At 41.3% G+C, this 22,882-nt stretch overlaps 1 protein-coding gene across 1 annotated transcript in view; it reads left to right on the top strand.

Moving 5' to 3' along the window:
- The window catches only part of WDR86 (WD repeat domain 86), a 22,571-nt gene extending 647 nt beyond the window's left edge, over positions 1-21,924 (top strand). The window contains exons 2-6 of the mRNA XM_009287799.2: positions 2,295-2,436; positions 4,171-4,606; positions 14,195-14,330; positions 19,193-19,296; positions 21,354-21,924. Coding sequence (XP_009286074.1) covers positions 2,295-2,436; positions 4,171-4,606; positions 14,195-14,330; positions 19,193-19,296; positions 21,354-21,572 — 1,037 coding nt within the window. The 3' untranslated portion in view covers positions 21,573-21,924. The remainder of the gene's footprint in view (positions 1-2,294; positions 2,437-4,170; positions 4,607-14,194; positions 14,331-19,192; positions 19,297-21,353) is intronic.
- Positions 21,925-22,882: the final 958 nt, after the last annotated feature.

Below are 22,882 nucleotides of genomic sequence, written 5' to 3'. Positions count from 1 at the left end.
CTTTCTCATTTTAAATTGATTTGCATTTTAAACAATATTTATTATCCTTAGACTATCATCTCAATAATTAAAAAGAAAAGAAAAACTCTGTAGAAAGTACAGTCACGCAGGAGTCAGATGTGGACTAAAGGTGTTTGTATTCTCACTCACTCATGTTCTTTTCTCTTAATACAAGAAAAAAAAAAGCTCTTAAATTTGGAATTTCTGGTCCTTTTTTCTTCCAAAGAAGAAATCACATTGCTGTAATTTTTGTTCTTGTTTGTTTGTTTTCTTGCTTGTTTTTAACTATGGAGTATTGTCTTTTTTCCCCACATCCTGCCATGGTTCTAGCTCCTGGAAAACTCACTGCATTTGCTTTAGACTTAGAAATCCCTTTAAACCACAATTAACTTTTAACTAGAAAGATAAATATATTGGATAACATTCAGAATCTGGCCTATGTACTGCTAGTGTTTGGGGTAAACTCTAAAGAAGGTTGGCTAGATGGTTTGCGAACTGTCAGTCGAATCAGATAACTGTATGTATTTTATATTTATGCACGCACACAGTTGTTGTGTAAATTTGTATCGTACAAGCTGTAATTACTGATAAACCTGTATCTATAAGACAGTTTCAAGCTTCCACCACAGCATAACCGACAGGCTTCTGTGGTGGCTGCTTTTGACCAGACCAGCACCAGACCTTGTCTGCCACAGGGGGGTTTTGGCATCCTTTGTGTAGCTCGAGTATTGTTGATGGTTAAAATCTGACTGACAGACTTCCGTGCGGTAACCAAGATGCTTTTTTGATCTCCTTAGAGCAGGATTACATGATGCTGTTAGAAAAATCCCAGTCGTTGAAACCTGTCCCATTTAAACTGCTTTGCAAAAAGTTTTCCCAAAAATGTGAGGATGGGTATAGTTTTGCTTATAGCCCTGGTGATCTGTTTAATTTTTGGCATCTGGTGAATTTGCTTAAGAGGAAACAAGACGTGTGTTTGTAACATGGATTCTGGTTCGCTTTTGAACTACAGCAAGGCTTTTGAACTACAGGAGTTGTAGTAAAATCTGTTTTTTGCAGTCAGTGAAACAAAGTGTTTTACTGGGCAGTCTGCTTTCCTTCAGTTTTTATACCATCTCTTTATTCTACAACATGATTCTGTTTTTCTAATATCTTTGTCTGTCCATCTGTCTCTCTTTAATCACATTTGCCCTTCTTACATTTTTTCTTTTCTCCTCAAAGAATAGCGTTACTTAAATCACAGTAGGGCCCACCAGCTTCAGCCGAAGTCTGGGGCTCTCTTATGATGGTTACTTAAGAGGAAACAGTTCTGATCTTGAAAGCTTACAGTCTAAATAATTAAAACAGAAGAGCGCAAGATAATACTGTCCCAACAATTTCACACAAGAGATCTTGGAAAAAGCTGGGACTTGAATCCTAAGGTGATTTTTAAATGCGGTGCATGAAATGATACAATAGGAAAATGACACATCTTGCTAAGCAACAACAAAAGCTTAAGGTTGTAATATTGATTCCTCTTCGCTAGCATTACCCTGTTTTTCAGCATGAAATTTTTAGAGTAGCGGTTGTGTCTATTTTTATTGTAACTGTAGAATCCCAACATACTCTGAATACTGTATAAATAATTGTGCTCTTATTCTTTCTTTCTGTGTTATTTCCTTAAAGGTATACTGATATTTTGAAAATTGTGGGGTTTATTCATGTTATTAGACATAATGGGGAGAGTATTGGCTGACTTTTTACCAGGTATGTTTTTTTTTGTTTGTGTTTCATTCTGCTTGGACAATGAAACTAAACTTGCTGGTAAGTCTCATGTTGCTTCCTTTTTTCATAGTTTCGTGCTTTGATTTAAGTCTGTTTGTGTCCTGACAATCAACGGGCTGGGTTAAAATGCAGCCTTTTTTTCCTGACTTCAGAAGAAAGAAGCAAAAGCATTTCTTTATTAAAAAAAAGCCAATTTTTTACTGGTTTTAAACTTCAGTATTGTGAGTTTTATTATACTGATATTAATTTAGCTCATTATGTTTTTATAATCCTGTTCGATCTACCTGATTGGTGGAACTGCACTGTTTTACTCTTTCACTTAATTCTTATATCAGTGAAGTAGAGTTTTCTGCTGTTAGTTAAAAATGATGTATTTTATACAAATCCTTAAATGTGAAGAACATGGTGGTGCATTTAAAACTAGTTTCAGTCCGTTTGTTGTATTTTTCTTTTAGTTAAGGTGAAGAGCTCGACTAGGCTGTCCTGCTTGCATGCACAGTGATTGAATTTATTTCCTTTGTTACTCCTAGGACATGAAAGTTACATCACCTTTTGCCACTTAGAAAATGAGGCTGCCTTCACGTGTAGTGCAGATCATACCATTCGAAAGTGGGATGTGATGACAGGTCAGTGCCTGGCCATTTACCGAGGACACACATCAATTGTTAACAGGTTGGTTCCATGGAGTTCTTCCCTTGTGTTCCTGTAATCTATTATCGCATATATTGTCATTTTCCTGCAATTCTTCATTACTACACTAACAAAATGGGTTCTGTAAACCTTTGAGTTAATGCTACACGTGTTCTGTGCTGTAATGATTAGTTTTCCTAGCAACAGTGCTGACACATCCATAGACAGCAGATAGGAGAGAAATGAAAGGCACACAGCAGGGGAATTGAATCCAGGGCTAGGAATGAAATTCCAGAAGAAATTATTCAATTGATAACAGATGCTTCTGATAAATAGATTTAAAAACATCACGTCAAGCCTTTGTGTCAGTAAAAGGGATAAAGTCAGGGCTTTTTCTGGAATTACTATTCCTGTTTGTGCAAATGAAGTTTAATATTAAACTGATTGATTGTGTGTGACTGATTGGCCTGTCAATTTAAAGTGCCTCTTAATAGTTGGACTGGATTTAATTAATGACAAATAGAGCAGTCAAAGATTGGTATTCTTTTCTTTCTTTTTTTTTTTGGTGGGTGGGTTTTTTTGTTCCTTGCTAAACTCAAAACACATACGATGTGTAGCTAGATTCTGTAAATAGTTAGGAAGGCTGGCTCTGTCTCTATTTTGGCACTGGCCTGATTTTTGCTTGAATCAGCAAATGGGAAATGTGTTCCCTATTCATATGACTTTGTTGCCAGTTTGAAAGGTTCCAGAGGACCAAATTCAGCTGACACAGAAGACAGGTTCTGATGTTCCCTATCTCTGGTTTGGAAGTATGAACTGTAGAGATTTTTCTGTTGTTATATGTTTGTGCAGCTACTACTCATTATTTTGGAGGCCCAGTAAGTTGAATTCTTGAGCTGTAATCTCTGATTTGCTCTTCAGTTATGTAAAAAGTGGGGTGCTCTTGCTCTACCTTTTTTGAGATCCTGGGATAAGTGAAATCAGGTGTATATTTTCTTCCTGCACTCTCTCTATTTGATCATGATTGATCATATTTGATCACGATTTGATCATGATCATGATAATCTTTGCACACTGTCAGTTACAGTTCAGGTTCCTGGAATGTTTTTTTTTTTGTTGTTATTTTAATTCCAAGCTATTTTCATAGGTCAGTTTATAAATAATTATTTGTAAAGCAATACTAATAAATAATTATCAAGAATGAGTTTTGTTTTGGGTTTTTTTAAGAAAAAATCCACAACAAACTCTTAACTAGTATATATAACTTATGAAAAGTACACAATAGTGCTGCTGGAAAAGATTTTAGAAAAACACAAATGCCCAAAGTTACAATGCTGTAGTGTAAAAATGTCTGCATTGATGTACCTGAATAAGGATTTTAAAAGAGAAAAAATCCACAACAAACTCTTAACTAGTATATATAACTTATGAAAAGTACACAATAGTGCTGCTGGAAAAGATTTTAGAAAAACACAAATGCCCAAAGTTACAATGCTGTAGTGTAAAAATGTCTGCATTGATGTACCTGAATAAGGCGTCTCAATTTTAAAAGTAGAAACAGGGAAGTGTTTGTTGTTGGTTTTTTTTTAAACAAAACAAAAAACAAACAAAAAGTTCATATAATGTGTATTAAACAGTGATGCTGAATTGGGGTTATATATGTTGTGTTCATGCTACTGTTTCTAACTTCAGGGTGCTTGGCATTGAAATTGTGACAAAAAATGGTTACGTAAAAAGAATGATACTGTTCATACACACAAACTTTATTTTTTGCAGGATCCTGGTTGCCAAAGACTATCTCTTTAGTGGCTCCTACGACAGGACGGCCCGCTGTTGGAGTGTGGACAAGGAGAAACAAATCCAGGAATTCCGGGGTCATCGGAACTGTGTCCTGACTCTAGCTCACTATTCCTCCAGGGATGTTCTTGAAGAAGAGGAGGAGGAAGAGGAGGAGGAGGAGGAGAAAGTGAGCAGAGACCTCCTGGTGACAGGTAGCACAGACTGCACTGTTAAGGTCTGGTGGGTGTCCAGTGGGCGCTGTTACCAGACTCTGCTGGGACACACTGGGGCTGTCTTATGCCTTATACTTGACGCACCAAACAGGGAGCTGTTTTCTGGCAGCACGGATTATACCATTCGAACGTGGAATATTGTCACTGGTGAGCAGTTGAAAGTGTTCAAAGAGCATCAAGGATCAGTAATTTGCCTAGAGGTAAGAACAGAGGCTTCTTCAAGAGCCGTTCGAAGGGGGTATCCATATCCTAACTCATGTCGGTCTCAGTTGTCTTTTCATTCGTAAAGAAGCTCTTCCGAGACAGGTTATAAATGGTAAGCTTAAACATTCATGTAATAACAAAATAATAGCGCTCTGTGGTCTTGAGACAAATCCTCTTTCCCTAAAACACTTTCTGATTATCCTCTTTGCTCTAGTGGCTATCCTGGTCTAGCTTCTAGCTCAGTATCTATTTAAATCTTCCTAGGTCTTGAAACTCATTAGTAGGTTTGCTGGGAGGACTGTTCATCTGAGTAGGATTGTGTATGCAGGATCACCAGACTTTGAAGTAAAATAACCTGAGCAAGTAAACAGACACAGGGTCAGATAACTTAAAAAGGGCAGGGGAAAAAAATTCAGAGTAAACCAGATAACTTAAAAATACCAACCCAAAACCCAACCCAAAATTGTGGGCAAAAGATAATAGGAAAGCATAAAGCTGAAAGAAATCCTGCTTTAAAAACCACACAGACATAATTTGAGAAAAGAAGGGGAGAAAGAGATGGCCAAGACAAGAAAATGGGCAAGGAAAATGGAAAAGAGAAGTAGAGCATGGGGGAGCGAAACCAGGAAATGACGAAGGAGAGGAAAAATTTAATGTGACCTGAAAAACTATACCCTGTTTTTCTGTTTGCAGTATTTTTCTGGTGAATGCTGCCAGGTTTGTTAATGTTGCAGAGGAGAGAAGGAGGTTAGGCAGATGAAGGAAAAGGGGAACTATTGCACAAGCACTTGTCCTGTACACTCCATTATCCACCAGAAAATGCTAATGGTATATTTAAAGAAGGTATATGATGGTCTGTAACTTGGTTTCAGGTCAGCAAACCTTAAATGTTTGTAACTATGTGTCTGACAAGTTAATGACAATAGACTTTCTCACTACTCTCCTTGTTTGTTTGTCGTCCATAAGTGCTTTTCCTTTACAGAGGCTACAGTATGTATTTTTAATAGCTGTTTAATAAATGTTGCCTTTGTTTCTAAAGAAGGTAGTTGCAGCTGACACTAGCAGACTAAAAACCTGATAGTACTGAAGGAATTCTGTTTTCCTTCAGTTTTAGAAAGGAAAAAACCCCACACAAAATCATGTTGCCCTGGAGTAATGTTTGTCTTGCTTGGGTAAATTCTCAGTGTTAAAGCTTGTTTTTATGATATTGTGGTAATGTATTTTGAGGATGCTCAAGTAAATCTGTTGCTGTTCTTAGTGTCACGCTATGTTTTGCTGTTTAATTGTAACCCTTCTCCAAGGCACAGATTGGCAACAACAGAGCTTGCTTTAATTTAATTGGGTTCTTGCTAAAATTGTTACACAAAACCGGCTTGACCCTCTCCTAGAAGCCTGGGAAATTCAATTATGCTCTTTGAATGCTCAAGAATGAGCAATGCTGCTCCGCTTGTGAGCACAGAGTTAAACAATGGTTTTAAACAAACAGAACTTCTTGTAGGGGAGAAGAAAAGCAAAACCAATACATCTATTTGGAAAACCTGAACAATTCAAAGTACACAAGACTACTGCTGCCAAGACTGTGTTGGCAACAGTCCTGGCCAAATCTTCTTCTAGCTGTGAGTAACTGGTAGCCCCTCGCTTCTCTCATCACCAGTTGATGTTTGAGGCTAGAAGAATCCAGCTGAGGTACATATTGCCCCCACAGAGAGCATTTCGTTTCTAGGCTTCTAAAACTTATCCTAGCTTAAGCAGTCACTGTACTGCTGTTGAATAGCTTTAGGCTGTCGATCTTTCCTAATTCCTCCCTCTTCCTTACTGGGTTCAACACTAGCCTTTCTGTTCCACTTGGCTGCTGCTCAGCACAGCCCACATGGTATTTTCATTCTTTTAGAAAGGGGTCAATCACCAGAATCCATACAAAGATGTTACAACAGAAGGGAAACTTCCTGAATAGAGGTGTTTATTTTTTTTAATTTTTGTTTTCTTCTCAAAAAGCTCTTGGAGCCTTTGCCTAGGGCTTCTTAGTGACAATGTTGCAATCTGTGGCAGTGAGTTGGGATAGTATTTTTCAAACTGTGGGTCAGGAAGGACTTGGAGGTAGTTGTGAGTTGCTCACAGTAGCCAGCAGACAGTTTTAATTGTTGACAATAGTTCATTTTCTTCAGGGCAGAAGTGAACTGCTAATTATACAAGTTTTTCACTCCCCTGTCCTGGAGGAACTGAGTTGGTACCAGCAATTAACGGTAGTTACCTGTTCTCTGGGTGGTATAATGCTTTTGTGGAGAGAATAAAGGGAAAAAAAATAAAGACTTATTTTCACTTTATTTATTCAAATAAAGATCCCTAAGGGAGGGTGACCTTTCAAAAAGTTTGAGAAATGCTCAGTGTGATCTCTCATCCTGGACACAGATCAGGAAAAATTTGGATATTGAGACCATATTTTCCCCAACTTTAAAAAGTACTGTTATTAACGGGAATGCCCCAGGATGTTCTAAACTGCTGCAAATTAGGTCTGGACTGTTCCAGTCGTCTCCCGTTACTTTCCAGTAAATACCAATAGTGTCGCTGTAGCAGTGAATGGAAATTCGCAGAGCTTCTTGAAGGGGCGTTTCTGGGTAGATATCCATAAAGCACACCCATGTTTTCCACCTTGCTTCCTGCAGTGCTGGCATATGAAAAGCCACAGGCATCATCAAACATCACACGGATTTTGAATGTTCCTCCATTGCTCTAAGATCCTGTAGGTGTTGTTGCCAGCTAGCATAAGTTAGAGGAGCCTGAAAGCAACTCTAATCTAGTGTGGCAGAATGCGAAGCATTGATGAGCTTTTAGCTTTCCCTTTTCCCCTGTCCTTGGTGGTCCTGGACAGTGGAGTGAAGAGGGTGAGCTGCTCAGATATTCCCCAGGGCTTGTCCTGCTGTCCCGGGGTCAGTCTGTTGAAGGTGATTTACCAGCTGAACTGACTGCATGTGGTCTACTGTCAAAGTAGTTCTGCTGCAGGTACCAGCTTATTCTAATGCCACTATTCTCTTCCTTCCACTATCTAAATTAGACTGACAGAAGTTTTGCCAGGAGACTTTCTATCTGCAGTGGGAATCGTGTGCATGCTAGGTGCTTTGGCGGCCTTGACTACTTCACTCTCATAGTCAGGCAAGGTAACTAGCAGTGGAACAGCCAGAACTCTTCACTCTATTTCTCCTGCAGTGCATTGGTAGCTTGGCAGGCAAGGGACAGCAGCTGTTTTGTGTGCTCCCTCTTCGTGTAAGAGCCAATGATGAGATTTTATAGGAAGTGATGGGAAAAAGCAAGGGTGGGCTGAGTGTAATCACACAGCTCATGCTAGTTCTTCCACTTAAAAATTTCAGGCCTGACTAAAGACCAGTATTTGCAATTAATAATCAAACATGCATTTTCATTAATGTGACTGCCTGCCATAGGCTGAATAAGCCTGACTTAAATACTTACTTTTGTATGTTTTTCTAAAGGTCTCCAAAGTAGCTTTGCAAACTGTTCACAAGGATTGCTTTGTCCTTTGCTGATTTTTCTGCCTCTGAGTATTTATCAAAATCGTGCTGCCAAAAGCTGGCAGAGAGAAATGATCCAGCTTGGAATTTAGCTTGGATCCTATAGCAAACATTCTTGCAAGAAAACTCCTTTCTTGCAGAAGGAGTTTTCAATGAACATGAGTGGGCAAGGACTTGCTTCTGGTTTTCCTGCAAAAGATCCTTTGTTTGGACCATTCCCTTTAGTTGCCTTTTAAAGCTGACTAGAAGAAAAGAATGCTTTGAACAAAGCTGTTGCCTGAACTCCGTTTATATGCTTAACTGTTGTGGTCATGGGGACAGAATTTTCTTCTTGTCACACCAATTAAATTAAGTGCACATTTTTTTGTAATTTGTATTTGTTGCATAATTCATCAGAGGATGAAGATGTGAATTAGAGGAATATGAACATGTAAAACACCTGTAGAAAAGAAACATGTTTCTAGGACCATTACTTCGCACTGCAGTAAAGAAGTTGAAAAACGTTTTCTAGCAGCCAGACCGGAGAGCTCATTCTAGATGGATTCTCAGGAAAAAAAACAATTTCTTGCCCACAGGGACTTCGTTAGCTCGTTAAAATGGATGTGGTTTGAATGGGATCCTGAAAGTCTAACTCGACCGAAGGCTTACATAGTTGTAACTTGAGATTGGTCCAAGTTGGTGATTTTTAACTTAGAAGTGGCTGTGAACAGAAGACCCAGCTGGCAGATTGTAGGAATACTGACCCCCATGTGAAGAATAAGCTGGTAATGGGACACGTGGTCACTGATGTGAACTCATTGTGAAGTTCCTGGGAGCCAGTCTGAGTGCAGTGACCTTCAGAAAGAGGATGTGTCCAAATCTGTTTGGAGAGCCAATTGCCTCTCCTTGGATGAGAGTTAAATTGTTTCTTATGGCAAAGGTTAATTGGGAGAGCAAAGTCCGTTCCTATAAGGTTGAAATACCTGCTAAACAGCCCTTTTGCAGATATTTTTGGCATTCATACAGGTAGAAATTGTCTTAAGCTGCTGCATATATTCAGTTCAGCCAAGCTTGTGGAGCAATAGGGTTGTGATTGTCTTGAGAGACCAACCCTAGATGTGATTGTTTGGTTTTTTTTATTCAAACTGTGGTGTGTCTGGGGGCTACAACCAAGGTCAGGGTTGCATAAAACTGGCATTTTTTAATAGTGAAACCTGTAACTACTTCAGCGTTTACAACCTGTATTTTGCTACTGCTGTTACTTTGCTACTCACAAGCAAGTCTGACTGAACTTTTTCATGAAATACATCATCTCTGGTACTTTGGCCTGAGGATTAAGACGAATTTGCTCCATTCATGTGTCTCAGTGTTTCATCTGGTTTAAAGCAAAGTCCCTCAGAGTAATGAGAAAAATGAACAGTCCAGAATTACAGATACCAATGCAGTGATTTTTTTTGCTGTCTTGCTGAGGCTTTAGAACTGGGCATCTGACTGTCACCAGGTTTTTAATTCTTTTGAAGCTACTTGGGTTTGAAATGTCCACTCAGATTGTTGGTATTTGAGGTGCAAATCTGTTCTGTGTTGTCTGCTCTGCTACAGGTGTCCTTGCCTTGCCATGCTTTTCCTTGTCAGGAGCTTTGTTGGGCAGTTATCCAAAGTGAACGAAGTGCTCAAAAGCCAGCCAAGGAAAATACAGCTTTGAAAATATCACCGCTTCTCCAGGCAGTTGCAGATTAGAATATGTAACTGTTTCTACTGATGATTTTTAAACCAAGAGCTGACAGACTTGGGTATATCTGGAAAAATCTATTGGGTGAAATTTTATGTTTTTCCTTCTAAATAATAAGAAAATTAATTTTTTTAATAAGAATAGGACTGGGACATAGGGAATTGGGTAAAGGTTTGGAGACTTTGGGCTGGAAAAGCCCAGTAGTTATGGACCTGGGGGCCTAGCCCATAAGTATTTGCTGAAAATGACTGCGCCTGGATGCCCATACACAAAAATGGGTGCGTCTTGGCAGTGGGGAGGCTTAGATCCCATCGAAGCTGCAGCATGAGCTTGCATTTTGGTGAAGAAGTCAGTATACTTTGTCCAGGTCCTGAGAGGGGACAGATCTGCTGAGCCTAACGTGTCAGCAGGGATGTTTAACCCAAGGAACGGCAACTGTGTTTAACCCAAGGAACAGCAACATATGGTTTGGCCCAGTAGTCTAACAGAACTGGCGGATCTGGATTAAATGGTCTCTGCAGGCTGAGGAGATTTGAACCCATTTGGAGAGTCCCATAACTGCTGGATAGAAGCCAAGCTGGTGTAAGGAGGTTAGCAAGAGTCCTAGAGGGAGAACCAGCAGAAGGTGACCTAACTAGAAATCAGTGCTTTGGGGACCTGTCTGGAAGTGGGTGGGGGAACCGTGTTACAGTCCCTCTTTCTTGGGTTTTTTAGATAGTTTTCAATACAGTCATGACTTAAGAAGAAGGATTACGGGAGCCAAGGACCTGTGCTGCTGGCTGACCCTAAGACCTCCCTTGCTTCCACAGCAAAGGTGGCTTGTGCCCAGCCAGCGTGAGGACATTTGCACAGTATGACCAACCTTGGTGAGTTGGAGCCAAGGCTGCCGTGTCTGCGTTGTTGGGGCATAGCCACACCCTTTGGATGCAAACTCTGAAAGAAGGCTCTGGAGTAAAAATACCAATTTGACATGGGTCAGATTGGATTGGTGCCTCTGTCTTGCTCTTCTCAGACAGAATCCCATCTGGTTTTCATATACTCTCTTGACCAGTTTCAGGGATACTGTACATTGTTGCTTGTCACAACTGCCCTGAAGCATGTAATGCTTCCTGTGCCTTGTAGAAAGGTATGGTTGCAGCCTGGATGAGCCTTCCAAATCAGGGCTGCATTCTGGGATTTGGGTAGTCAACAGTTAGGATGCTATAAATTTCAAGTCCTTTTTTGGATGGACTTCAGTTGCATTATATCATGGTTCCCCATCTATAAAGTAGGGAAGGTATTTATTTTATATTACACAGGGTGTGGGGCCTGCTTGTAAGGTGCTTTGGCTAGGGGAACAGTATGTGATGATTATTATTATTTTGATTAAATATAGATATCTGAAATGTTGTAGCTTAGGCTGGAGTTGTAAACTAGACCTATCTTTAATCAAGTGAAGGAGGAGTCATCTCACCTAAATTGATATAGATGGCTACAGCGGAGAAGGTTGTCCTTGTGAGGGGGGAGAAATAGCGAGTTTTAAGGCGTGATCTGTTTCAGACATCTGCTTCAGGATGAGATGAATTGTGCCCTAGACTGCAGTGACTCTAAGGGATTATGTTAGCTGTAGATAACCTGCATCAATTTAGATGAGATGATGCCTGCGTCATATCACTAAAGGCAGATCTGATTTGCAACTTCAACCTGAGCTGATAGCTCTTGATGGCTTTCTCCTCTAATAGCTATTTCGTGCTCTGTGTTTTAAAAATACCATGGAAATGAGAGGCTGTGTCCCAGCCAGAGCCTGTACTGGGTTTTGCTGTTGGCTGTGCTGCAGGCTTAGTCTGTGGCATCCAGTAGATTGTTTAACCTGTTAGTATTTCAGTTTCCATGCATGGCTGAGAGTCCTTTGCTACTGTGCTCACCTGCTTAAACTGGTGAGGGGGAGGAAGGTGCATAAAAGTATATCATGCAGCAGCCTGGGTAGCACAGAGGCTTTGAATTTAATGAACGTGGTTGGTGTGTCAGCGAACTCTCCAGATCTCTGACTGGGCATCAGAAGCTTTTATGGCTCTTCTGATCCTGGTGCTATAAATTACCTGAGTAAGCCCACATCATTTAACACATTTTTATATCTAGCAAATTAGCAAATCTAGGCAAGTTGCAGCTTTTCTATTTCACTTCAGCATTTATACACCCACTTAAATGTAGAAATGAAGCAGCGTAACGTAATGTACCATTAAGGCAGAGTGGCATTCACCTGCAGGAGGTTTTAACTTAGCATTTTCCCTTGTTCAGTGGGTGGGCTGATGCTGCTAGCAAGATGTCTGAAAAAGAAATGCAATGTCTTGGCCAAGAACAATGCAGCAGGATCTCAACTCAAAGCAACCTCTTCCATTTAGCAGGTGCAATGTGACAATGCTCTTCATGCCCATTCAGGTTGAGCCTGGAAATTAAGTCAGGTTACCTTCCTCAGGCTAACTCTACAGCTCTCAGTTTTGGTTAGTGCTGCTGGTCATTCCTTCTCTTTCCTCACTGAGATGTAGTTTCAATGCCGTTGCTAAAACAGCTTAAAAGTAATAGGATGTGACATTTCAAAGTACTGCTGGCTTTGAACAGTGGTATGTGTTTTACAAGCTCCTGACGTTTAGCTATGCAAACTGTCCCCTGGGCCAAGTTCTGGTAGGAAGTGTGGCATGCACTGCTCCAACTGGGCTGGTGGGAGCTGCGGCCAGTGATCATCTTGGTCTGCCCACATACATTTCTTACATGGGTTAGCGTAGTCCCATCACTGTAGTGCTTTGTATCTTAAAATACCTTTTGTTTCATGTTCTTGTAACACAGTGCAAATGTTCTTCTGTGCAAATCTCACTTATGATGCCTTTTGGGAATGAGGTGATTCCTTTTGGGAACAGGGGTGGAGATGGGAGAGCGTGAAAAACATTTCAACCTTACAGATACAGAGTGTGCAAAGAGTGGGGACCGAAGGTTTATAATAATCTAAGGTGGTGGAAGAACCAGACCCTTAAAAGTGACCTAAGGGCAAGACCCATGTCAAGTTGATTTGTCATTTGTTCTGCAGTTGGATTCCTGGAGACATATGAGGAGCGTAAGGGGTTAGTGCTCTGCTGGTCACTTGAGCCTTCTGATCCGTGTGTCTAGAGGGGAAACATGGTATTATTAGTCCTTATGCAAATTCTGTTTCTTTGTGGGGGGGTCAGGGTTCTCCCTCCTGTCTCTCTGTCCTTTTGATACAGAGATTGCTGCAAGTCCATGAAACTTACCTCAAACTACAGCCCGTGGATGGCTGTGAGAGTGTGTGATGACTGGCTGCCTTCATTACACTGCCTTCAGATGGCAGGTGTCTGGCCAGTTCTCTGCTTGGAGGAGTACGCAGTCAGAGCTGTACATAATGATGGCTGTTGAAACATTTAGTTTGTTTTTGTTAGGTGGACATAGAATGCAAGATTTTTCTTTGCACTGTGGAGGGTTTCCCTGCTGAGCTGCTAGTTTGTTACTGTGTACTGGCTAGTTTTATAGCCTTGCACAGGTCAGTTACTTTCTCTTTGTCTTGGTTTCCCATCTGCAATCCTTTCCTCTGCCATTCTCTGTCATGTCTGTGTGGAATAAAAACCAACCTCCACCACTAGTGAGTTCACACAGTGTGCAGGATAACTAGCGTAATGAGGCACTGTTCTTTGGGATTTATAGGCAGAGTTGCTCTAAACACACAGCAGAAGACAATCAGATTGAAGATGTTTAGAAACCCGTGTAAGGATAGTTATTTAATCATTTGATAACACAGTCTAAAAAGACTTGTGGAAACACAGATACAAAACAGTTTCAAGGAAGAGTTAGTGTTTCCAAATATTGACCTTGTGCAGAGTGATCGTGTTAAACCCCAGTTTATGTTGCGTAGGATTTTATTTTTAATTTACTTTTTTTTGTTATTCAAAATTGTTCTGAAATTTTTGTTGTAATTAAAACTTACAATCTGATAAGAGTTCTTGTCAAATATGCTTTGCAGAAACTACACTACAGGGTTTTTTTTGAGGCTGTATTAATGTAACTAATTATGGAAGTAGGGTTAGCATTGTTAAGCTCACTGGAATCCTGCTGCTTGCACCAGCACATGGGCTAAGTTTTTTATCTTCTGAAACGTGGGAGCTGTTTTTAAGGCCCAGAAGTCGATGAGAGATGCGATCGTGAAGAATGGTTTTGCTCATCATCCCTCTTCTTTCAAGGTGTAGTTGTTGCTCTTTGTAAGAGGCTGTTGAGTTGGAAACCGTGACTTTGGATGAGTCACTTCAGTGCAGTTCTCTCATGAATGTGCCTGAGAGACTATTGCTGATGTTTTTTTCTCTTCCCTTCAGCTAGTGAATCGGCACTTGTATTCAGGAAGCGCGGACAGGACAGTGAAGTGCTGGTTAGTAGACACTGGGGAGCGAATCCAAACGTACAAGGCTCACAAACACAGCGTTAGCACTTTGAAATACCACGCTGGGATCTGTAAGTTGCCTTTCCTATGTTCAGCAATCCCCTGTCTCCTTTTCGATGTTTGTCTTTGATCAAAGATTGTTAATAGAGAATACTGTAATTTTGAAGGCTTGTGAAATTGTTACTTTTTTCAACTCCAGCATGTTTATGTTCAGTATCAAACTTCGCTACGCTACTCCATGTGGGAAGCTTAGATCTTCGCTCTGTTTTCCACCTCCCTCTTCTGGCAAATGAAGAGGCAGTTGCTTTATTTCTGTTACCAAAGGAAGTGGCTTAAATCCTGAGCTGTCTGTGGGTTGTTTGTATAGCTGTGGTTTAACCTCGCTAGTCTGATGTCTGTCAGTCTGCTTCTGCTGCATACTCAGGGACAGCAAGTGCTGCTGCTGGATATGCAGCCCTGTGCCTGCCTCTCCTACCTTGTAGGTACTGTGTAATGGACTGTCCTAAACCAGAATCACATCTCAGATGCTGACTGCTTCTTTCTAACAGTTAGGCTTCCTGTTCAGACTCTGACCATTTCCTAGACTCATTTCCCACGAGTTCTTTTCCCTTTATCTGTCCTCTTTCATGTATTTGTTCCCCAAACCACCTTTCTGCAGTAGCCAAGCATTGCTTGCCTTATTAATGCTCGGGACTCGGTTCCCCTACTTTCAGAACTCCTGTTAATAGTGGTATCTGTACATAACTGTCTATTGTTGACATAACAGTATATTCTGACCATGAAACCTCCCTCTTTAAATCCCTTTCTTGGCTGGCTTTCCTTCTCCATGTCATCTATCCATTTCTGGTTTTGGGTTGCAAGACTGCACCTCTGTTTTTATCAGCCTGAACTCTCTGTATGTGTCATCCTGGTCTTATCCTGCCACTGATGTTAGACCTAATGTGCCTCCATTTGCTTCCCAAACAAGTAATTCTCTCCTTCAGGGTAACCAGGATGGAAATGCCTGTCTTAAGCTAATCTGGAAATTCGCAACGCTTTTCTGATTTCAATTTCTGTACTTCAGCTATGAAGCGAACACGTAACACCAAATGAGTGGTTGCTATTTGGGCCTTGATGTCTCTTTTGGCAGATCATCAGTGTGATGGTGATAAATGGCTGACAAATGCAAGATGGCACACAGTAGAAGAGAGTCATACCTGCACGGGCAGATTACAGTTTAATGGCAGTTGTCTAGCACCATGCTTGACATGGCTGACTGACCACATTTATAACGCAGTAACTGAATTGATTTCTTAATTATGTTTGGAAATGTAATGTGTAACCAAGCCCATAGGTAGATTTTTATTTTACTCAGGTAGCCTTTTTTTGGTCTTCCTTTCAGCATTAGACCCACAGCACTACTTTTCTCCATTAAAATAGTTGATTGTAATTTACGGTTAATTTCAGCTCTCCTCACCTATATTGCAGAACTGCCCCACTCTCCCCTACCTGCAGGTTATAATTTCTGCTGATTTCAGCTTTTGCAGTTGGCTAGAAGGCTGAAATGGAAGGGGAAAGGGTCTGAGCTTACGCTGCACCCTGAAGTTATTATTGCTCAAAGATTTAGGCAGGTAGGGCAGGGGAAATGAACCAGAAATTTTAATCCAGGATGAGCACTGGCAAACAAAATACTGATTATTTTGTGTGTGTGTGTTGAATCGATCAAGACTACCCAAAGGTGAGGTAACTGTGCTAAGCTGATGTTGGCCTGATGCAGTGAGGAATCTCCATGTCTGGATGGGAGATGGCGAGACTGTCTCCTTCATTAACGAGACCTCTAGAGCTGCATTTTTTCAGTGTTGATCCTGCTTTTTACGCAACCAGTATAGACTTGACCAGGCTCTCTAAAACCATCACAAAGAAAGTTTAGGCTCGGACAAAAGTTTCATTATCTGATGCCACCCCCATCAGCTCTGCAGCTTTCTCTCTCTTCCCCCTCATCCTACCACCCTGTCCCTGCCATACTCATACATTATTTTTCCATAACACTCTTTTTTTCTTAAAATGCAGGCAATATTGCTGCATTTAGTCAGACCTGTGAAGAACATCCTGGTAGTGTGGTAGAAGCGTTCACAGAGTTATTTAAGATCTCATTTTAAATCGAATGCAAAAATACTAGAAGTGTCAAACAGGGAGAATTGAATTGTTCCACTTGAAGGGTAGAAAAAATGTCATGGAAAAATATTAGGGACTTGTTTGAATAGAATTTAGATGCATTTTAATTCTTGAAAGAGGAAATTTGCCCTTAAAAATTAGTTTATATACTATGATCGCTTGCATTATTGTAATACATTGATCACTTATTTACACAGTATCTAATAGTTTTGTTTCAATTAGAATTACAAAGACATGTTCACTGGATATCAAATGTTGGCGCTAGCGTAGCTTAAAATTCTAGCTGTTCATCTGGGACAGATCAGCACTGTGTGTCCATTCTCTGTCTTTCAAAAATGTGGAGAAAATACTTCAATATAAATGAAGTTTGTTATGGTTTATGTTGCATTTGCACGAGCGCAAGAACATGGAAAGAATCTCAGCTGAGAAGTGGTAACTTTCTGTTAGAAGATCTTAATTCTGTTGCTTGTTATCTGATCAGTACCCAAAGGCTCGTTGCCCCAAAGAGTTTACAGTCTAAATAAGAAAATATAGTAGAAGAATGAGAGGAAAAATATACGTGTGTTTCCAAAATGGCTCTATAGTGTACAGGGAGTCCAGCCAGATCTGAGAACTAAGCTTTAAATCATCAGAATGTGTTTCTAGTGGCTTTCCTCAGTCTGCTTGTGTAATTAATAGCATGGGCAATATTAAAGCTGGTTCTCAATCTAATTTACTTAATGATACTATGTTGGTTATTTCTCTCCTACTGTATGTGCACAGTCATTTAAAATTTAATGCGGTTTATATTTTTTCATGTTGCAAAAACTCCAAGGGAACATTTAAAACCTGTTCTCCCTCCCAAGAGTCTATGAAATTTAAGTAAAAAATAAAAATGAATTGTTGATTTTATTTTTTTGTTGTTTGTTTGTTTGTTTCACAGGTGGTATATATAAGCATATATTTAAATGCTAAATCTGGATTAGGTCAACAGCTCTCCTTTGAAACTCAGAGGTGCAAAGCGGCTTCCTGAATCTAGAGTGACAGTTCAAAAGCCATAAAGGATGTCTGTCAAAAGCGAAATCCTGATAGCGATAGCTAAAGTAAACTGACAGCTGCATAGTGAAAACAGCTCTTAATTGGTTCCTACTCTCTGCATGTGTGTAATAGTATTAAGTGATTTCCATTCACTGGAAAAAAATCTGTAGCACCTTCCCTGCTGTACATCGTTGTTACTCATTTGCAGAATGGGACGCAATGCTTTTTCAGGATTGTGTTGGCAATTGAATTTATAGTGGCCCGTATAAAATGACAGTGATTTTCCACATCCAGATGTTTCTTGAAGGTGTACCCGGGAAGTACCCAGCCTCTTGCCGTTTAATTTGAAGTTGAAAAGCTGATGGTAGTAGGTAGCCTGTTCTCTTGTCTCTTGTTGTAGTCCTGAATTTACTGCCGTGATAATTTCTTCACCTCTTTTTAGGAATCCAGTGCCTGACTTCTCCCAAAAGAAAAGGAATCTGTTGTCTTCAGGCACTTCAGTTCTATAAAAATCTTTCCATGCTAGTGGCGTTTGCAAAGGCATGAAATGCAGGGAGCAGTGAATATATTGCTTTTTGCAGTTCTGAAATATTTATCTCTAGATAAACTTGAGGAGTTTGGGTTAAGTGAAGGAAAGTGAGTGTTTATGAAGACAGCTGGTAACCGTTAAAGCACACAAATGCGCTCCTTTTTGGGCATATTGCTAAGCATAAAATCTAAATATTCAACACTGCCTTACAGTTTCCGGATGCAGCAATTCTGGGGATCTGATGTGAAGATCCTGAAGTGTTGAGGAATTGTTCTTCGAATGTGTTAAGATACCCTAAGGAAACCTGATGAACAGCCAAAATCCCTGGTCATGCTTAATTTACTCAGCACCCCCCCCCCTTGTAGCACATGTACAATATAGCACATAGAATACAAGAGTTACAGCCAAAACCCTCAAATAATTCTGTGCCATGCTGAAATAGAGATTATAGCCTGGGCCTTGAATCACTTAAAGGCTCTACTGCTTACAAAGATCCTAAGCTACAGGATTTAGCTGAAGAAATCTACCACGCTGAACGAATTTATAAAGCTTCTTTGTAAAGCTGCCTACACATGCCAGTCACCTCTGAGGACAGAAGATTTGCCTGTGGTATTTCAACAGAGACGGCCATACCTATTGGTAGTAAGCTTATGGTTGAAAATGGGGGGGGAAAAAGGGTATGTTTTAATGGAGCTAAGGCCAAATTCATATTACTGGTATGAGAGGTGGTAACGCTGTTTCTGTGGTTTGTACAGATTCTTCTGCTGCTTGATGCAGCAGCAGAGGTGATGAAGATACTGTAGTACTGAATGGAAACCTGGAAATAACTATGGTAAAACAAATGGAAGGCTTAGTGGAAATCCATAAAACCAGACTTGAGATAAATTGCCTGCTTAGAATTATTGAGGCATGTTTAGGCAGGGAAATACATGTGGAAGAGAAGAGCAGAAATAGATACTTGAAGTGTGTGTGGAGTGAAATGCTGATGTATGTAGGAACTTCAGGCTTAAGGCAGCTCAGTGTTTTGAAAAATACGAATGAAAACAAGCACGCTGGGGTCAGCGAAATGAAAATGATCTGAACTTGCTATAACTGAGAAGAGAATCAAGCCTAAAAATGATACATCGTGCTCCTTTGTGAACTAGTTTTAGGTACATTTTGAACTCGCATGAACTGACCTTAACGTGGCTGCTCACATTTGGCCATGTGCTGTGTTGTGTGGTTGCGTTGCAGTGTTCACAGGAAGTGGTGATGCCTGTGCAAGAGCTTTCAATTCCAAGAGTGGTGTCCTGCAGAAGATCTTTCGAGGGCACAAGTTCATCATCAACTGCATCCAGGTCAGGAAGGGGTTTCTTCGCTGGGATTTCTCACTTCTGATTGCTCCCTCATTTGTTTTGTGGGAATTGGTGTGGCTCGCTGTTCTGCGTGTCTTGGGTTGGATGTTGTTCTAGGGTAAGACGAAAAGTAAGACTCGAATATTCCTTTTGTAATTTTAGACAAACTCGATAATAATAAGGACAAGTGAAACCACAGAACGAGCCCCCAGAGACAGTCCTATGTCTGTGATTGGAGGCTTTTCAGGTCGGGTTAGGCAAGCAACCATTAGAAATGAGAGGGATGTAACTGATCCTGTGTAGGGGCAGGGAATGGACCCCGACCTCATGAGACCCCTTCCATTACAAGGCACTGGTGATAAGTGTTTGCAATGCTCTAGGCGGAAAAGAAGTTTCTGCCTTACCCAAGCAGAGTAATATATAGCATCATACCCCTGAGCCGCCCCGGGCGTGGCATCCCTCAACAGTCTAGCAACTGCTTACCGTCCTTTCTGGTCTTAGTGAAGAGTTAGTGGTGATTTCCACGTGCTACCCTGTATATAAACGTTTGTATAAAATATTGCCATCGGGATCTATTCTTCTGAAGGTATAAAGATGAGAAAGAAGCTCTGTATTGCTGTCTGACCCACATCCTACCAGACAAATGGAAGAGTCTCTGCCACTGGCTTAAATATTTTCTAAAAGTTAATTAAGTCCCTGAAAAGTTGCTTGCATATTGTCTAGGCTCAAGCGATACTGGCGTTTAAAAGTTGAAAGGGGAGGAATTAGTAATCCTTAGTGGCAATGCAAAGATCAGTATCGTGCAAGGAATCCTGGAGGGGAAAGTTTGAATCCTTGGATGCTTTGTGCATTTAAGAATCCACATCTCCCTGCATCGGGATCACAGTAAAAGCTGCATACAGGATGAGGATTTTGATTAAGAACGTGAGACGCTCTAAGTATTTCTGGCAGGCTGGCAGTTGAAAGGAAAGAGAAAGGAGATAAAATTCCTTTTGGAGTTGATCCCAAGCGTAGAGAGTTGTAAATACGGTACTCTTTTGTATATTTTTCTGAATTAGCAAGTGGCTAATTGGTCTTAAACTGCAAACTCTTGGGTATTGACCAGTTGGTTGTGTCGCAGACAGTCACCTGGCTGTATTTGGGTGATAACTGATATAATCACTCTGTGCAGCTCTTAAGTATTGACAAGACCAAAGCTTGGCTTTGTATTTTTTTTGTAATTTCATTTCCAAGTGTACAGGGCAAAAAATCCCAGGAAGAGAGAGGACTGAGAAGTGGCGACCTTAATATGATCTTAAGTATATTAATGAGGGATGGATGAGGGGGCTGTGGTGGTGCCGTGCTTGTGTGGTGCTTCATGCTGGTGTAAGCCAGACCGCCGGTGGGATGCTCGCTGTCATGGCCCGCCTCTGGAGACTGCGAGCGCCCGTGGCAGACAGACTGACGCAGGAAGGGGAAGATGATCAAGACCGACGGCTTACTTCTAGGGTGGGGTGAGGACAATTGGAAACATTACCAACAGCAGCAAATGTTTCGTTAAAGAAATGAAACTACAGGGGGGAATCAAGGTTAAATTACTGCAGGTTTGGAGGAAGAACAAATTTTGAAGGAGGAATTGTACCTGTAACTTCCTGCAAAAGAAGAAGGGAAGTGAGAAGGAAAGCATTCCTGAACCTCCCCCTGCCCACTGATGGTGATTTTGGTGCCTCCTTAAGCTTCATCTTCAAACCCAGCAGTGTGAAACCAGCCCAGAAACTCCCAGCTACAGCCTACTCTGACATTGAGTTTAGTTCCCTATTGCTTTTCCAGTGGGTTTAGGTTATAAATAACTCTTGCTGTTTATATTTTATGGCTCTGTGAAGTGGCTGAGAAATGAGTCCTGACTTGGTAATGTCTCATCCCACTTCAGCAGCTTTTGTGATAATTTATACTGGCTCTTGCAATGAGCTATCAGGCCTCAAGTGTTAGGATCAAGCTGTGTTTGCTCTGATTTCTGACAGTTTGATTGTGCCGATTCCGAGCTGTACGATTTGGTATTAAATGTGGCCCTGTTGTTCCAGATCCACAACGAGTTGCTCTACACGGCTTCCCACGATGGCACACTAAGGATTTGGGACATCCGGGGAATATGCAAGAGAAATAAGCGGCGTTTGAAGAAGGAGAGGTCTGCCCAGGGCAGGAGCTCTCAGAAGGGAAGTCTGTCTCGTCTCTTCAACAATAAAGTCGGCTGTATGGTACAGCAAGAAAATGGGGAACACGAGGCCGTTGAACTAATGTGACTGTCCACAACAGACTTTCCATCGGTGACCAAAGCTGAACCTTTTGTTTTCTGCACCACTGTGTCCATGTAAACCAGAACTTGGAAAGAGATGGGAAATGGCTTTGCTTGAACCTCTTTTTCAGGAGCCAGGATTGTCGGTGACTGTCAGATGGACTCAAGTCAGATATTGTCGCTGCAGATGACTCAGCTGAGCAGTGCTGGGGTCAGGAGGGACTGCAGCGTGGTTCGGGTGACGTACCGCTGTGTGTGTGCGATTAAGAACTTTACTTATGACTGCTTGTTTTTAATTCCCTCTGGCACAGAGGTGCTGCACACTTCTGCCTGTCTAGTATCGAATAAGAAATGTTTTCTCCTGTCCCTGTTGCCCGCTCACATGCCCTCTGTTCAGCCGAATGTAGAAATGAAAGGTGCCCTGCAGTACAACTACAAATTCGATTTCCACAGCTGACCTCCGGGTCAGTTGCCGATTAGCCCAACTAACGCAGGATGGTGTGGCTCAGCAGAAGGAGTTCAAAGCAGACTGGACACCTCTCTGGGAAGTCGGGAGTAGTAGGACAGAAATTAATTTAGTTGTTTTTTTTTTTTAAACAAAACATAAGCTAGAGAACAAGCTAAACCTCAGACCTTTTGTACCAAGGTCAGCTGTTTGCCAAGGCAGTCGTCCTCCTCCCAACAACCTAGTGGGTTCTTTTATTTACCTTTTACGATCTCACACTTGGCAAAGGAAGCATCAGTGGCCTCACACGCGTCTTCTGTGTGCTGCGAGGGGTTTATGCTTCCAGCTGCCTGCTTACCCCCAGGCACGGATCCCCAGATGGGAAGCTCCTGATGGGCTCCTCGGAAGGGCCTCACCTCGTCTCGGCACGGCTGGAGTTGGAAGCTGTTCATTAGGCACCAGACCTGCGGTGGTGACTGCACCACCTCCGGGCAGCCTGGCCCACTGCTTGACCGTCCTCCTGGGGGAAGGCTTTTCCTTATATCCACTGGGAATGTCGAATTGTGGTTTTTTCAGGGGAGAGAAGAGCAGAATGGGTAGATTTATTGGGTGCTCTACGTTTGTGATCTTTCCTCCTTAGGAGGCTATGTCCGGCCTTGGTTTGCTAGGTTGTTAGTAGCATTGGATAAGCAGTCAAACTCAAGAGAAGTTCTCCCAGTCTTTTTCCAGGTTCATCCCTCTCTGATAACCACTGAGCCATGAATAAACAAGGGTTCTTATATTTTTCTATTTGCAGATATAACTCTTTGTAGAACCAGTACAAAAATATCTAACCACATGTTTTTATTTTTATGGCTTTATTTATTCTGTAC

Source organism: Aptenodytes forsteri, unplaced genomic scaffold (genome assembly GCF_000699145.1).
Source record: "Aptenodytes forsteri isolate BGI_AS27 unplaced genomic scaffold, ASM69914v1 Scaffold296, whole genome shotgun sequence".
Taxonomy (NCBI): Eukaryota; Metazoa; Chordata; class Aves; order Sphenisciformes; family Spheniscidae; genus Aptenodytes; species Aptenodytes forsteri.
The sequence above is the reverse complement of the archived record's forward strand: the minus strand, read 5'-3'. Positions and strand labels throughout refer to the sequence as shown.